Source organism: Alosa alosa, chromosome 12, assembly GCF_017589495.1.
Source record: "Alosa alosa isolate M-15738 ecotype Scorff River chromosome 12, AALO_Geno_1.1, whole genome shotgun sequence".
NCBI classification, from domain to species: domain Eukaryota; kingdom Metazoa; phylum Chordata; class Actinopteri; order Clupeiformes; family Clupeidae; genus Alosa; species Alosa alosa.
Window position 1 is genome coordinate 26,692,476 of NC_063200.1, and position 15,643 is coordinate 26,708,118.

Genomic DNA, 15,643 nt, shown 5'->3' on the forward strand with positions numbered 1-15,643 from the left:
TCCTCGATCTCCTTGGCCAACTTGGCCAGCTGCTGGCGGATCTTGTAGTAGGTGACCACACTGTCCTCGTTCGGGATCTCTATGGCATTGTACTGCTCCTCCAGTTTCTTCATCTCTGCCACAAAAAAAAAAAAAGTGTGTGAGTGTGTGTGTGTGTGGTGTGATGTGTTTGTGGTGTGTCTGTGTGTGTGTGTGTGTTAAGCATTCACATTGCCAGAGATTTGCTCTTCGCCAGTCGCCTGAGTTCTTTTTTAACTTTGATGATTCGCATTGCAAGTCAAGTGGCTATTTCACTTGTTATCGCTGAATTACATCAACATTCCGTGGTCTCCCGTCACTGGACTCTTGTACGTGTGAACGGGGCTTTAATCTTCTCCCTACTCAGAACATGGAATGACGTCCACAGCATAGCTATGACACGGAGAACAACTTCATCTGAACACCGACAGATGCATGTCTTCGGAGGCAGTGGGTCTTACAGCATTAATGAGTTAATAAGGTGCCTACAGCATGCCCAGATGTCAGGTTATGGCCAAATGCTTGACAAACAGTTCCATGAATATCTGCATACTCTGACTAAGGCATAAGGAAAACCTCTTAGCGACCAGCTGGACATCTCGTCTGCATTTTTTTTACGGAGACGGCTGTCCTCTGAACTGCTAACAATGCACATCAGACAGACAGAGGGACTTTAGAAAACCATCAAGGCAGAGAGACTCCAATAAAATGTGTGCCGTTTCTATAAACGACCTCTCTCAGGGTCACTTGAGGTCAGTTGCACTACTCACTCTCAACCACGCCGGGTACGGCCCTGTAGTGCTGGAACTGGTAGAAGGACTTCTCCAGCATGTACTCGGGGTTGATCTCCTCCACTCTAAGCAGGTTCAGCACCATGTTGTAGGTCAGGTGGAAGGCACTGTTCAGAGGGTCCGCCGAGCCCTGGCATGGACAATAGGTGGATGGACAGACAAAGACAGACAGGGAGACGGTTATATTGAGCCTTTTCAAACCATCCTCATACCTTAGGTGCTATTCTCAGGTGCAAAATGCCATTCGCATTAAATTCAAAGACACCTTTGGTCAGCATCCCACACCTGGATTAAGCTTAGTCCGAGTCTAAAAGCTATTTGCAATTGAGGATTTTCATTGAAGTTCTCTTCTAGTCTAGGACTCATTTCTCTCATTCTGTGATCAAGTGGACCACAACTTAGTCACTGGTAGGTGGACCACAGCATATCGGTGTATATTCATTAGAGCCCAACCCATAAAATCAGTGTGCCGATATTATCGGCCGATATTAACCATTTGCCGATCTATCGGTATCAGCATTTATAACTGCCAATAATTATTTTTAAATTAAGTAAAGGAAAGCCAAAGAGTGGACCTTCATCTACATTTCCAGCATTGTCTTTCCAGCTTAACGATAAGTCCAACAGAAAAATAATGTTACTATTGGTTAAGTGGGGGAGGCTAACTTGATTGTTGGTGTATTTGTGAAACATAAACGCGGTTATACCGAGTAACTTAACAGCAATATTATTTTTCTCTTTCGACTCTCATTCCACGGATGACTGATCCCCCCGCCCCCCAATGATAAATGTAAACCTCCAATGTGCTACAGCTCACAGTGGAATTAAAGTATTGGCGAGATCACTTCCATTGCAAACATACATAAATTAGGGGTTTCACACTTTCTGACTGGTTGTGATGACAGGGTGTCAGACGTGTCAAGGAGTAGTAGAGCAAGATGTCAGAGAAACAATAAACACAGACACGCAGAGTCGAGTCGACAAATCAAAGCACTCGAGCACAGTAAAGGGGTTCTAAGAGAGAACGGGAGGTTGCCGCTTCGACAGCTTCTTAAGGAAAAGGAGAGAGACACACAGAGTGAGAGAGAACGAATGAAGGAGTGAGATGGAGAAAGAGAGAGCTAGCAAGGCTCAGCGAGGACAAATGGGGTGCTAGCGTGCCAGATGATTCATGCTACACAGCGATTCCCGGCACAGCCGTCAACCCCTCTCGCGGCGGACCCAAGATCAACTTTCAGCGTCCAATGCAGCGGGCTGTTGTAAAAGGCACATAGCATCTCACACTCACACACACGAGATCACAACAACTCCTGAGAGGGTTGCTATTGCACAAACGGTGCCTGTGCCCCCACTGTGTGCCAACATGGCAGTGCCACCAGGGCAGCAAAAGGGAGAGATGGAGAGGGAGAACAGGGTGAAGTGACCTCCCACAGAGCCCCTGTGCAATAAGACCTCACTCGCACTGCCAGTTACAGGCCCTGTGGGGCCAATTTCCCCCAAACAAGGCTTCCAACATCCCACGTCCTGGTGGAGATTAACACAGTGTCTGTGTGAGTGAGTGTGTGAGTAAGAGAAGAAAGAAAAAGACAGGAAGAAAGAAAGAGAAGGAGAGAAAGAAAGAAAGAAAGAGAGAAAGGAGAGAGAGAAAGAGAAGGACAGAGAGAAATATAGAGAGAAAGCAAGTCTGGCTATGAACTCACTGGCAGGGACTGGTTTATGGTGACATCAGTGGGATTGGGTTGGGGGGGGGTTATTGGTGAGCCTGAGTTACTGCCTGTTTTTGTTTTATGGCTAAAGTGGTGGCACAAATGCACTTATTTATGCCCATCCAGCATGACGGGCCTAGAATGGGAAGCATAACTGTAACTTTGGGAGTATAACGTCAAGAGACCCCACACAAGATTAGAGAAGATTAAAGATTAAAGAATGGTGGAGGAGGAGGAGGAACATGGCTACAGAGAGATAAAGTCCAAAGTTACTCAATTGTTTCTGCAAGCCAGGTCATGAGTTGAACTCCCATAAAGCCCAAGTAATGACCTCACTCGGCCATATCGACAATAACAGGATCTGGACAGAGCTATACAGCGAAAGGGCAGAGGAGAAAAAGAGACAGAACAACGTGACCATAAGGGGAAGGACAGATGGGGAGAGAATGACAGAGAGAGAGAGAGAGAAAGAGAGAAAGAGAGAGAAAGAAAGAAAGAAAAAGAAATTTGATTTTTGAATTGAAAGAGAGAGAGAGAACATTGACATACCTTGAGGAGCTGCTTGCCCACGGAAGGGCTCATCTTCTCGTCCACCATGAAGATGACTATGCCCCTCTCATCCATGCCTCTCCTGCCCGCTCGCCCAGACATCTGGATGTACTCGCCCGACGTGATCTATCACACACACACCAATACGGAGAAGAAATTACTCAAAATGTCCTCACATTTTCACAGGTCTGTTCCACACACGCTGATATTATGGACCCATGGTAGCTATTCACAAGAGTATCATGACCTACTGATTGAGGGAAATGCAAAGGCACTGGGGTAGTGACATCTTATTCACAAGCGATGACCACAGATAACCTCATAATTTCTGACTTAACTGACTTAACACGCTTCAATAAGGCAGTACTCGCTGATAACCAAGAAAACTAACATTGTTCACAGAGTAAAGCTGGACTCCCATCTATGGCAATATAATATGACCCAACAAGACCCATTAGGCTTGAAACAAAAATACTCTAAATCGCAACTACATCCTCTGGCCTTCACATGGCTTCAATTAGGGCCTCTTTCTCTCTCTCTCTCTCTCTCTCTCTCTCTCTCTCTCTTGCAGGCTTCTACCTCAGATAGACGCTCCCGCTTCCAGTAGAGGTCGAGGCCCTCGTGCTGTTCCTCTCGTTTAAAGCCCATTGTTTTCCCTCTCCCCCAGACACTAATTTAATAATGCTGACGCGAGCACCAAGGGGTTTTGCAGTCCACTCTCGGCTCACATTGCATCTTTATTTTCATCCGCTGGTGTTTAAAAACCTCCGGGCTGTAGCAGAGAAACGCTATGAGGGGAAAAAGGAATAATAGAAAAGAGAGAAATGCCAGAGAGAGGAACAGAGAAAATAGGGGATGAGAGGAGGAGGAGAGGAAAGGAGGGAAGAGAAGAGAAGAGAGGAGAAAAGAGACCAGAACAGACTGAGTCTCTGGCAGGAGTTGTATGTGCACCAGATGTTCCCCTTTTCACTCACAAACACAGACACACACACACAGACACACACACTCCCCTGGATGGCAGTTCCCTCCTCACTTCTTGAAGAGAGAGAGAGAGGAAAAAAGGAGAGAGACAGAGAGCAAGAGAGAGAGAGAGAGAGAAAAAAAAAGAGGGGGAGGAGAGGCAGCGAGCCCCATTTTTTATTCAGAACAGCTTGAGTCCTGAGCCGAGCGCTCCTGTAAACAATACGTGGCAGTGGTGGACGTGGCCATCGACAGGAGGCTCCAGCTCTCCCCAACTCTAGCACCCCTAACACACAAACCTGTCGCTTGGATGCACCAACCTGCACCTCTCTCTCTCACACCCAACAACCTCAACGGCAACACATCAATTACGACGTCTGGAAAGGTGTTCTAGGTGTATCTAGTTACGATCAGGTTATACAGGTAAATTACAGGATAGGTCTCAGTAATCAGTATTAAATGGCAGGCAGCATTCCTGGTGGTGCCACCTGGCCTGACCGAACATGTCTAATGGCTCACTCCCACAATAACAGATGCTTTCAGTAGCTTGCTATGAGCTGTTAGGGCCTGCATGAGGCAAAGTCCATTTAAAAATAGGTCCTAAATAGGAGCACAATCGACAAAGGCATCTGCCAAATAATTGTGACCGCGACAATGTGACCTCACGGGAGCGGCGTAACCATTTATACTCGCGCGTGGTGGTCGCAACACTATTTGCAATATTCTCTTGAACAGAGGTGTCGCTGTTGTGAAAAGGCTATCGCTACCTACGTTACACAGAGGCTAGCCTCTGTGATGGTACTTCAGACTTCGGTTGCTGCTATTCACAACTACCATCATTACCATCAGGTTTCCAAAGTGTCTGCAGATAGATAGATAGATAGATAGATAGATAGATAGATAGATAGATAGATTTATTCATCCCGAGGGAAATTGTAATAATTTAAACAATTTAGTTAGCTGGCTAGCTAGCTAGCAGCTGAGTTTGTGTAATTTCCTAAAGTGGAAAGAGATTTTGTAAGACAGGTGTCACTTGCGCTCAAGCCTTATCGGCGCTCACAGTCAGGGACTAAAGAGTCAGAAAGACTGGCTGGGCCACTTCAGAGAGACTACACCCAGGGATGACCGGAGCACTCAGAGAAATTTTAAACTTTTTTTTTTTTTTTTATTAAGGTGCACAAACGACTGACGTAGATTTCCTGGACTTAGCTATACGGAAAAATACCCAAGGCAATTTGGAGACAACCATCTACCGCAAACCTCTAAGCAGGAATACGCTCCTCAAAGCAGACAGTCACCATCCTAAGAGATTGATTAAAAACATCCCAATTGGTCAATTCTTGCGCCTTAGAAGAAATTGCAGCACTGAAGCTGACTTTGAGATCAAAGCCGTGGAGATGGCTGATCGATTCCGTGAACGCGGCTATGCCGAAGTTGACATCTCCGCAGCATGTCAGTGAGCCAAATCCACCCACAGGCCACACCTCCTTGAGAAATCTAGGCGCTCTTCAGCTCCGCGTCTCTGTTTCTCCACGGAATTTTCAGATGTTAGTGGGGAAATAAAACGCATCAAAAAACACTGGCATGTCTTACAAACTGACCCATCCTTAAAAGACATTTGTGCTGAACCCCCCTTAATTTCATTTAGGAGATCCCGCTCCTTAAGCGATAGACTGGTACACACATCTACGAGTCCTCCTAAGCAGCTAACCTGGCTATCAGTACCACCTCAGGGATTTTACAGATGCGGTCGTTGCACTCACTGCTCCAATTCTAACGACACCAAGTACTTTTCGCATCCACACACTGGGAAACGATACATCATCAAGGCTTTTATAAACTGTAACACTACCCATGTGGTGTATATTCTGAAATGTCCTTGCGGGTTGTTATATGTGGGACAAACCAAACGCCCACTTAAAGAGAATTGCTGAGCACAAAGCCGCGATACGAAACCAAAACATGGACTATGCTATAGCGCGCCACTATGTCCAGGTGAATCATGGCTCTTGCGCCACACTGAAATTCTGGGGAATTGACAGAATACTGCCTCCCCAACGAGGCGGAGACGTTGTCAGAATGCTACTTCAAAGAGAAGCGTTTTGGATCATCTTCCGGTTTCAGCTTTGGCGCGCTCAGCTGAAAAAAATGCGCTACCTGGCGCTACCCGGCCAAAATCCTGGCGCGCCAGAGAGATCTACGTCATTTTAACATCACATTGTCACGTTACCGGTCGGGAGTGGCAGGTATGTAATAGCCTTTAGTCAGTAACATGGCATGGCATATACAAAACAATTTAACATGTTTATCTCAGAGCAGTCTGTCTGTGTGTGTCTATCTGTCTATCTGTGTGTGTGTGTGTGTGTGTGTGTGTGTGTGTGTGTGTGTGTGTGTTTACCCAGCGAAAGTCTTTGCCATCAAACTTGCGGGCACTGGTGAAGAGGACGGTGCGAGCCGGCATGTTGATCCCCATGGCGAAGGTTTCCGTGGCGAACAGAGCCTGCAGGGCAACAGTGACATCAGCACAGGAACTCACAGGGCATCTAGTTCAACAGTGCTACACATCGTCCACATGGCTAAACCATTTTCAAGATCGGACTTCCTACATGTCCCTAAAGCTGATGCAAGAGGTTTTCAGAAATTCCTGCTGATGTATTGTGGTAGAGGTAGACCATACAGGAGAGCACACATCCCCCTTTTGAAAGTGCTGTTGGTGCAGAAATATAATTGCCAGGTATGGATGCGGGTCTCTTCGGAAGTTTCCTAACTTTATTAACCAGACGTCTCACCAGAGCTGAAATTTTGGTTGCTGATTACAGAGAAATGGAGACTCCCAGTCAAGGTCTTTTTTTCTCAGAACCTCTATTTTAGTGGCCTCTATCAGAACATAGAGACAGGTCAGCTGACGAGCTTAAATGTCTTCCACAGTTCCTTTGACCAAACGGCACACAAATCCAAGGCATGCAGATGAACACGGCATTTAATTGGCTAGATAGTCATATGATGTGTTAATGAAGATTTAATAGTCTTCTCATTTGTATGCAGGATGAATTTCATTTGGCTCATTTGAATGGCACATGCTCATGGAGGAAACTGGTGCATCTTTCAGCCTGATGCTGAGGTGGACTAGCTATCTGATGGATATTTTTCAGACAAAAATGATCTTTAACAGACAGGCCTACCTTGAGCAGGCCTTCAGAGAAGAGAATCTCGATGGTTTCCTTCAGGATGGGCAAGAGACCTCCATGATGGATCCCTATGCCTCTCTTCAGCAACGGCAAGACATGCTCCACCTACAGACACGTAACATAGGCATGAAAAAAAGTATGAGTAGTAAAGAGTATGCATCGAACGGACGTTAAGAACATGATGTGAATGGGAAGGGATAGAGGAGCGGTGACCTTCCGCGACCCCTGCAATGGAAAAGCGATGCATCTGTGACTCACAAACTCTCCCACTGACTGAGCTCACATGCAAGAGCTTTGATGGCTGCAAGGAGCTAGTGAGCTGAGCCAAGCAAGCGAGTATTAATGTAAACCAGAGCGGCAGTACTGACAGAAAAAGAACGTGAGCAGAAGAGGGGGGTTTGGGGTCGAGGTTCTGAGATGAGTCACTGAAACCAGCGGCTACAGCCTCGAACAGTGGAGCGAGAGTGTGAAAAGTTTGGTGGTTTGCTAGCCTTGTTAAATGACTCCGAGTGACACAAGGTGACGGGTGGATGTAAAACACGATGGTGGGCACATGTGCCGTGCCAGTGTGCATGTAGTAATGGCAGACTCTCAGCACCGCCATCACTGTGGTTTTGATCTAGGAATCAGGGGAAGCACCACTAACACCTGCTGGTGTTCAGCTCACACACATATATATATATATATATATATATATATACATATATATATATATATATATATATATATATATATATATATATATATATATATATATATACACATACATACATACATACATACATACATATATATATATATATATATATATATATATATATATATATATATATATATATATATATATATATATATATATATAATGCGACACACACAAACTTTCCACTGTCAGAGTTGCAAACAACTGGAACACACAAAACCCAAATTATGTAGGCTAACCAAGTTTTCTTTCTGACCAAATACAGTACAAAAACTGAATCATGAAATGCCAAAATACAGATGCAATCTGCAATCTAGTTGCCCCACAAAGTTGCAGAAGCAATACTGCCTGCGATTGTTTGCCACTTCCTCTCTCTCCCTATTTGAATCTGTGGTCACACACAGATAGACAGCTCTGAGATGAACATGTTAAATTGTTTTGTATATGCCATGCCATGTTACTGACACTCACACTGTGGTCAGGGCAGGGGTTTCAGGCTGGCATGATGGCACACTTCTCTGTATTCCCCCTCTTTACCCATTCACTGCTCTCCATCTCAGCAGTGCCCTCCTTCAGAACAAGACTGGCCTTTCTTCAGTGCAGTTAGTGCAACCCCATGCCACCTCTCTTAGGGCACCCACAGACGCTTGCATTGAATGCAGTGCTGGAGATGCATCTCGTTTACGTTGTTTATGCCGGCTAATGTCATCCATTGCCCAAGTGAATTGTGGTTCCGTTGCGTTTTGTTTTTCTCCCATTGCCTTTATCAAAAAGTTGAGAAATGTTCAACTTTTTGCTTTTGCTGCACCAACAGGCAGCAACGCAAGGCACCAGCCAATCAAATTACGGTTATGGCTTCAAGGCATACACCATAGTACACACCCCCGACTGTCGGGAAAACCCACTGGCGTGCAGTAACGCAACGCAAAGTGAGAGAATCTAAGGTCAGGGCATAGCGGCTAAAACAAGATGCAGAGAGAGAAACTGGAGAGAAACATGGTGCTGTTCTGCTGAGTGGATGCTGGGTAACTGGAAGCGTGCTGTGTCTGGCGTCTGGTAGTCAGGAGGGCCCAAGTAGCATCTTGGGTCACCATAAATGACACATGGGACAGAGCAGGGAGCTCATCACACAGTTAAAAACAAGCACGGAGGCAAATGTTGCATTTGTATTTTTCATTAGCCTTAAATTGGTAACAGCATATACACTTTAAGGGGATCAGAATTAAAAAGAAATATTCAAGGTGAATGCAGATCATTGGGTTTATGTGGCATTTAGGACTGTGGAAACGGCATAACACACAAACGTCCTGCAGAAAATCAGCATGACAAGTACGAGTTGAGGCTTTCAAGGCAAACATCTCCCTCCAGGCCTGTGGTTTACGAGCGCTGACCTCATCTCAAAGGCTCTCGCAGTGATTACGTGAGGCTGCACCCCTGTTGTTTGGCAAAGCAAAGCGCACTGACCTGTGGGAGCTTTTTGTCCTCGTCCGAGAGACAGTCAATGGCGTTGTTGAAGACCTCCTCCACAAGCTTCTTCTCCTCATCTGAAGAAAGAGAGAAAAACAGAGATACAATCACAGCTTTCCTCTGAACATTTTATATATATATATATATATATATATATATATATATATATATATATATATATATATATATATATATATATATATATATATATATATTTAACAAAAATGTTTGACAGCTAGCACCATCACATGTAAATATGAAGAGGCCCTTTTTAGATGGAAGATTTATATATGGGTATTCCACTTGTTTTGTTAAGTACTTCAGTATGTGTTTTTTGTTTTTCTCTGGAAGAACTTCTGTTGTGAAGCGCCTAATGAGGTGGTGTGGAGAATTTGGAGAGAGGACAAGTCCTCTTTTACAGGCCAGACTGTCACACACACATACAAAGATTCCGTCACACACACGCCCTCACTCTCTCCATGCTGTTGACAATACACACGGGGTCACACGCACGGACGCATGCCAAAACACACAGCCCATCTGATAACATGAATGGAGCGCCCTTGTGATTTTTCCACTCTACAAGTCTTTTCCCTCTCTCTCTTTTTTTTTTTTTTTCTCTCTCTCTCTCTCTCTCTCTCTCTATTCAAGAGAGAGGGAGAGACCTGCCACTGGGGTTCATCAGAGACTGTGATTCCACAGCTCAGCCTGTGCCAGGAAAAGCCCTCTATGTCGCTAGGGATTGCCTAAATGATGGCATCATATGCCCTGTTGGTACATTTATGTAATTCTGTCCCTCCTCCACCCATTTCCCCCTCTCTGACTCACCTCACATTCACTCACTCATGCCCACTTTAGCCTTCATCTCTGCATCTTACCGTCTCTGAATCTCCCACTCACTTTCTCTTGTGCGCTCTCTCTCAGGTCTGTTTCACTCCAACTGCCCATCCACCCCCTCACCTGTCTGTGTGTGTGTGTGGTTCTTGTGTGTCTCTCCTCCTCACACGCACAGTCTCACACATGCACGCACTTAAGACTCATGACGCACATACACACGTTTCTCTGGCACGCACTCTTACGCTTACACACACATGCTCTTTCCTGTTACTCAGACCATTAGGCCCTCATAGGATAGCTGTGGAATTTGAGCAGGCAGCCTCAAATATAACTTCTTTGTATAACTTCTGAGAGAGCTGTGATATGTTTGTATATAAACACAAACGCCTCTGTGACGTGAAAGATTTGCTGAGCAGCATTGCTAACACTGCAGAGGCTGAAGGCATTGGAGATGTTTCTGCAGTGGGATGGTATGATTAGGTAGGCGGTACGCCACATCACTTGGCGCAACTTCCCACACTCAACTGTGACCTTGCATTCTTAAGAAGTTCTCCACAAACACGTTTTTTTTTCAAATGCTGTGTGAATGTGTATGCATGTAGCAAACCTAGCCTACACCATGAAAATCCTGTGGTGTGTTCTCACCAAGTGCAATACGCAAATTGCGCGTGTGTACGTACCTGTGTTGAACTCCAGCTTGGACACCTGCAGGGCGTAGGCCTCACACTCCTTTTTGCTGAAACTGAAGATGATGACCGGCTGGAAGTTCCTCTCCATGATCATCTTGACGATCTTAAACACATTGGACGGGCCTGACACCAGACACACGGACAAAGACAACGAGTCAAGTCACGAGGACAGACACATTCTGTTAGGATGAGAATTCAACTGCCTTCTAAGGAAAGGTCATACCGTGCTACTAAAACTGCCCGGTAACTAGGGATTGATATGGATTTTTTAGTGCCAGTACCGATACCGATTTTTTTCCATCAGCCTTATCAGCCGATTTTCTTGAGCCGATATATGGAGCCGATACTGCTTTTGGTCCCTCAATTTACATCATACAAATTACACATAATTACACAAATGATAACAAATGTTAAAAGTCTCAATTCAAGTCTTATGGATGGGTGCACTGCATATGGTTAACTGTACAAGGGTAGAAGGCTTTCATCAACATCCTACAACACAGCCTTAATGATGCATTGCTTGCGGACATATTATAAGACATAATTCAGGTCATCGCAAAATGTCCTGTCAACACATTTAAATAATTTAAGAAAACAATAAGACTGAAAAGTAGCTGAAATAAAGTGCTTGATTTGTAATTTAAGACTGCATGGTTTCAATTTTATTTTCATATTCATACACGGTACATTTATGTCTGGAACATGATAAACGTTAACACGAATTAATATTCAACAACGTATAACACACACCACACGTGTCCAAAACTCAGCCAGGTGGTCGCTGAATTAAACTCCCACAAATACCACGGAACAACGTCGGCATTAGGCTACTTAATCATATGATTGGCCAGTGTTCGTAACAGCTACCGCTACCGCATAGGCCTACAACTTAGCTATTTGCAGCTCCCTAAATACAATGGACAGTTTTATACAGTTTTATAGACGAGGCATTCAGGGAGGGATACACACAAACACCACACATAACGTTAACGGCCGGCCGATATATCGGTCGATCCCTACCGGTAACAAAACAGTTCAACTACTTCATATTGTATGTGCTATTTATCTATATTGTTCGCTTTCTGCTGATGATGAGTGAGGAGAGGAAGAGTCATAAACTACTGCGGACAACTTTTCTTGTCTATGCCGTTTATTGCCAGTGTTAATAACACAGGGAATCCATCTGCCCGGTCTGCAAGAGTAGCATCAGTCAAACAATCTAGGCCTTCTAAGAATTTTCTGACAGAATACAGATGCTAACAGTGGGCCAGGTCAGTGACGACTAATCATCCCAATCCTCTTGGTTAAACCACATCAGGCTTCAAAACTGGGCCAATCAATGAGGTGGCCAAAAAACAGGGAACACAAACTAAGCAGCTGATTCATGTAGCAACATGATGCCTCTGGATGCAAACCTAGGCCATGATAATCAAATAGAATGAAGAATCCATTCATATTACCAAAACTACTATAAAAAACAAATATTATTTTCGTGACAGTCATCCCCACCCCCTCCTGTGCGTGTCTAGTTCTTACCTTTCGTTCCTCCTCTCCTGCCTTTGGGGTCCCACTTCCCCCCTCCACTGCTCCCCCCAGAGTCGCCGGCGTCCCGCAGGACCTGCATGGCCGTGTTGAAGTTGTCCTCCCTGAACTCGCCCGGGGGGGGGCATCAAGCCAAGAGTAGCCCGTCAAACACATGTCGGCCCAAAAACAAACCAGTGCATCTGTTATCACCGTAAGAGTACGGTTTCTGTAAAACATAGCGTCTTTGATGACATCCAGCTCTAAATCTAACACACCTGCCCAGCTGAATCTATGGACAAGAAGTCTCTATGGACCAAGATGGGCAGAGTTAGAAGCTGTGCTACCTATATGCATGTGTTTTCATGCCCGTATTGTATCTCATCATGCGTTTCTGTCAGCACACATTGTACAGAGATAACATAGTTGCTATGTAACTCCTCCATTCTCCCGTCTAAATAGCATGCATGATGTGGATAATTTAAAACAGTCACCCTGACTAAGGGCGCCCTACTTAATAATAGAATGTAAACGACACCTGACGCCTCCCAGAGTCTGACAGTGAAAAGGAACACTGCCCTGGGGCCTGGCTTCAGAACAGGGACTAGTGTTCAACACAAGATTTAAAAAGAGCCCAAGTGACAGCATAGAACTAACTGTCCAACAACCATAATGGATTAAGAGGGGGGGGGGAAAAATATATTTTAAACGCATGCCTTCCCTGAGCTGGACACGGGCCTTATCTGGAAAATAAGTGCTGAGAACATCAACACGGGGGTAGATGTTATTTACAATGCGCGTAAATAGCCAGCTGGATTGGTATGAAGATGTTATTCTTTGTGCTGGTTCCCAGCGGCTGGGCTGACAGCCGATATATACTTACATTCTCGTCCACCACAAGGTGAAGTCCATCGCCCCCTGCTGGGAAGATGTAGTGCTGCAAGGGAGTGGGGCGGTAGTCTGTGTACACCACATGGCATGGCTGGGGAAAAACAAACACACTCTTATTAACGTTTTTCATGTGACGCATTCTAGGTTCTATAGCTTTGTTTACATCCATCTGGTAGGCAAGGGACAAGTTGAACCCATTGAACATCGTTGTCTGCAGCTGCCTCTCAGTAGGCTACATCTCTGTATTTCAGCAATGTCAACATTTCAGGCATCAATAAAGGTGATGACGAAACGTTATCCCATTGTTCAATATTTGATAGCCTTCACAGGAACGTTATTTCGCTAAAATCGCCCTGGTTTGGTGCATTGATCTGTATCGATAACGTTATGGGAGAACCTGCTTTTTTTCCTCTGTTCAAAACTTGGTTTACACGAAGACGATAGACTTTCTTAGAAGCTGTGAAATTTGGCCAGAAAGGAACGTCTTCCCTCTGAAAGTTGACACAAAATCAAACAATATTTGATCATTCAGCTTCAACTGAACAGCGACAGGTTTTGGTAGGCATGTAGACGTTAGACCAGGGGTGTCAAACTCATACAGGCAGTGGGCCGAATTTGTTGGAATGAGACCTCACGGGGGCCGTCATTGTCGTGGTCATTTTCATTTCTCTGTATTGGTATCAGAGTGTTGTTTGATTATATACTCCTTTACTACACCCACTCATTAGCAAACAAGTACAAATCATTTACTTATCATATCCTGCTCTTTCTCTCTTGAAACCCAATTTCAATGTCAGTTTTTTGGCCTCTTCCTTCCTGAGGATGAGTTGTAGTGCTAGGTTTAATCAATTTATCACAGAAATGGCTTATTACAAATTGTGGATGTGAATATCTTTTCTTTCTAATTTTCCCTTCACCACCCAAAACTTCTTGGGGGCCGTATGAAACCTGCTGGGGGGCCTGATCTGGCCCCCAGGCCTTATGTTTGACACCCCTGCGTTAGACGGTAGCCTACAGTTATAGCCAGCGTCAGTCAGCATCATGTAACATTAATGGCGTTAAAGTCATGAATCCTGTAACATATAACATAACAGCGATGGCTTATTCGAAGATGATCTGCATGGATATATAACCACCCAGAAAAACTCAGAATGTGAGTGATAAAGTTAATTAAATTGTATGAGACTTTTCATTAGTTATCCATTGCTATATTAGGCTGTTATGCTAGCTCAGCCATTAAATATGCTGTTATTTTGGTCATGTGGACTTGATTAAACGGGTAAAGATAATTCATAAACTGCTATTCTTACATGACTAAAGCAGTAGCCTAGGTTCAACAGTGGTGTTTGAGGTTGCTGTGTTAAGTTGTTGTGTGTGATCGCTAAACAATTTATAGGATCAAATCAGTTCAGTTTTACATACGGGAGTTAGCCTAACTGACCTGTAGGCTATAGCACAGAAGCCTATTCTGTTTTCATTTATTAGCATTTGTTGTGATTATATAATCAAATGACACTCATGATAACTTGAAATAAAAGGACAGGAGATAGGTGATTAATTTCCACAAGCACGAATTACACGAGACAAAACTGTTCTGGTAAAAATATTCTTGCCATGTTTAAAATGCTGCACTTTTTCCCCTTCATAGCCTATCTCTTGCAATTCATTTTTGGATGACTGTAGATAGTTGTATTTTAGCCTACGTCTTCGTAGACAGTAGCCTAGGCTACACCATTAGGCCACCTTGAGAATAAAAGACTTAACAGCTGCTAATGATCATCCTCCACAACCATGAGGATAGGTAGGCTAAGCGATTAAACAAATTCAGCTTTTTGCTTCTTATTGTAAAACCAACTGTTAGAGCCTACACAAGTGGTCGGCATCCTGGTCAATATTTGATATTAAAATTTCAATTTTGAAGCTATTTGTAACTATGTGTAGCCTATGCAACCCGACTGTTGTAGGGTTGCCTACCACTCTGCAGTGCCTTGCCACCATTCTTGCCTACCACTCTAGTTGTAAACAAACGGTGACGTAACATTAGAACGGAGGTGCAAAACCTTAATAGACCCTTTCAAGAGAGTTCCATTATCAGCATCATAGTTGGCCCCACAAGACTTCCTTTATAACATTCCATATGTTATCTTAATGCAGAGGAAGTAGATCGGGAACCAAATAGAATGTTCAAGCATTGTTTTTGTTTTTATTCTTGAAAGGGTCTATACACTGCTTTCATTGCACCACACAAAATAAATACATCAGCAAGCAACAATGAGAATGGTTTAAAAAAAATAAAAAATAATAGTAATAATAATAATAAGCGCTT

The 15,643-nt window shown here is 44.1% G+C and overlaps 1 protein-coding gene across 1 annotated transcript in view; it reads right to left on the reverse strand.

Moving 5' to 3' along the window:
* Nucleotides 1–15,643, reverse strand: part of mtrex (Mtr4 exosome RNA helicase) — a 38,521-nt gene that overhangs the window by 18,824 nt on the left and 4,054 nt on the right. Inside the window, exons 9-17 of the mRNA XM_048259906.1 lie at nucleotides 13,310–13,408; nucleotides 12,442–12,562; nucleotides 10,897–11,028; nucleotides 9,377–9,456; nucleotides 7,207–7,317; nucleotides 6,423–6,524; nucleotides 3,065–3,190; nucleotides 789–939; nucleotides 1–115 (exon numbers count right to left, since the gene is read on the reverse strand). The exon at nucleotides 1–115 is cut by the window's left edge and continues 58 nt beyond it. Of these exons, the coding sequence (XP_048115863.1) occupies nucleotides 1–115; nucleotides 789–939; nucleotides 3,065–3,190; nucleotides 6,423–6,524; nucleotides 7,207–7,317; nucleotides 9,377–9,456; nucleotides 10,897–11,028; nucleotides 12,442–12,562; nucleotides 13,310–13,408 (1,037 nt within the window). The remainder of the gene's footprint in view (nucleotides 116–788; nucleotides 940–3,064; nucleotides 3,191–6,422; nucleotides 6,525–7,206; nucleotides 7,318–9,376; nucleotides 9,457–10,896; nucleotides 11,029–12,441; nucleotides 12,563–13,309; nucleotides 13,409–15,643) is intronic.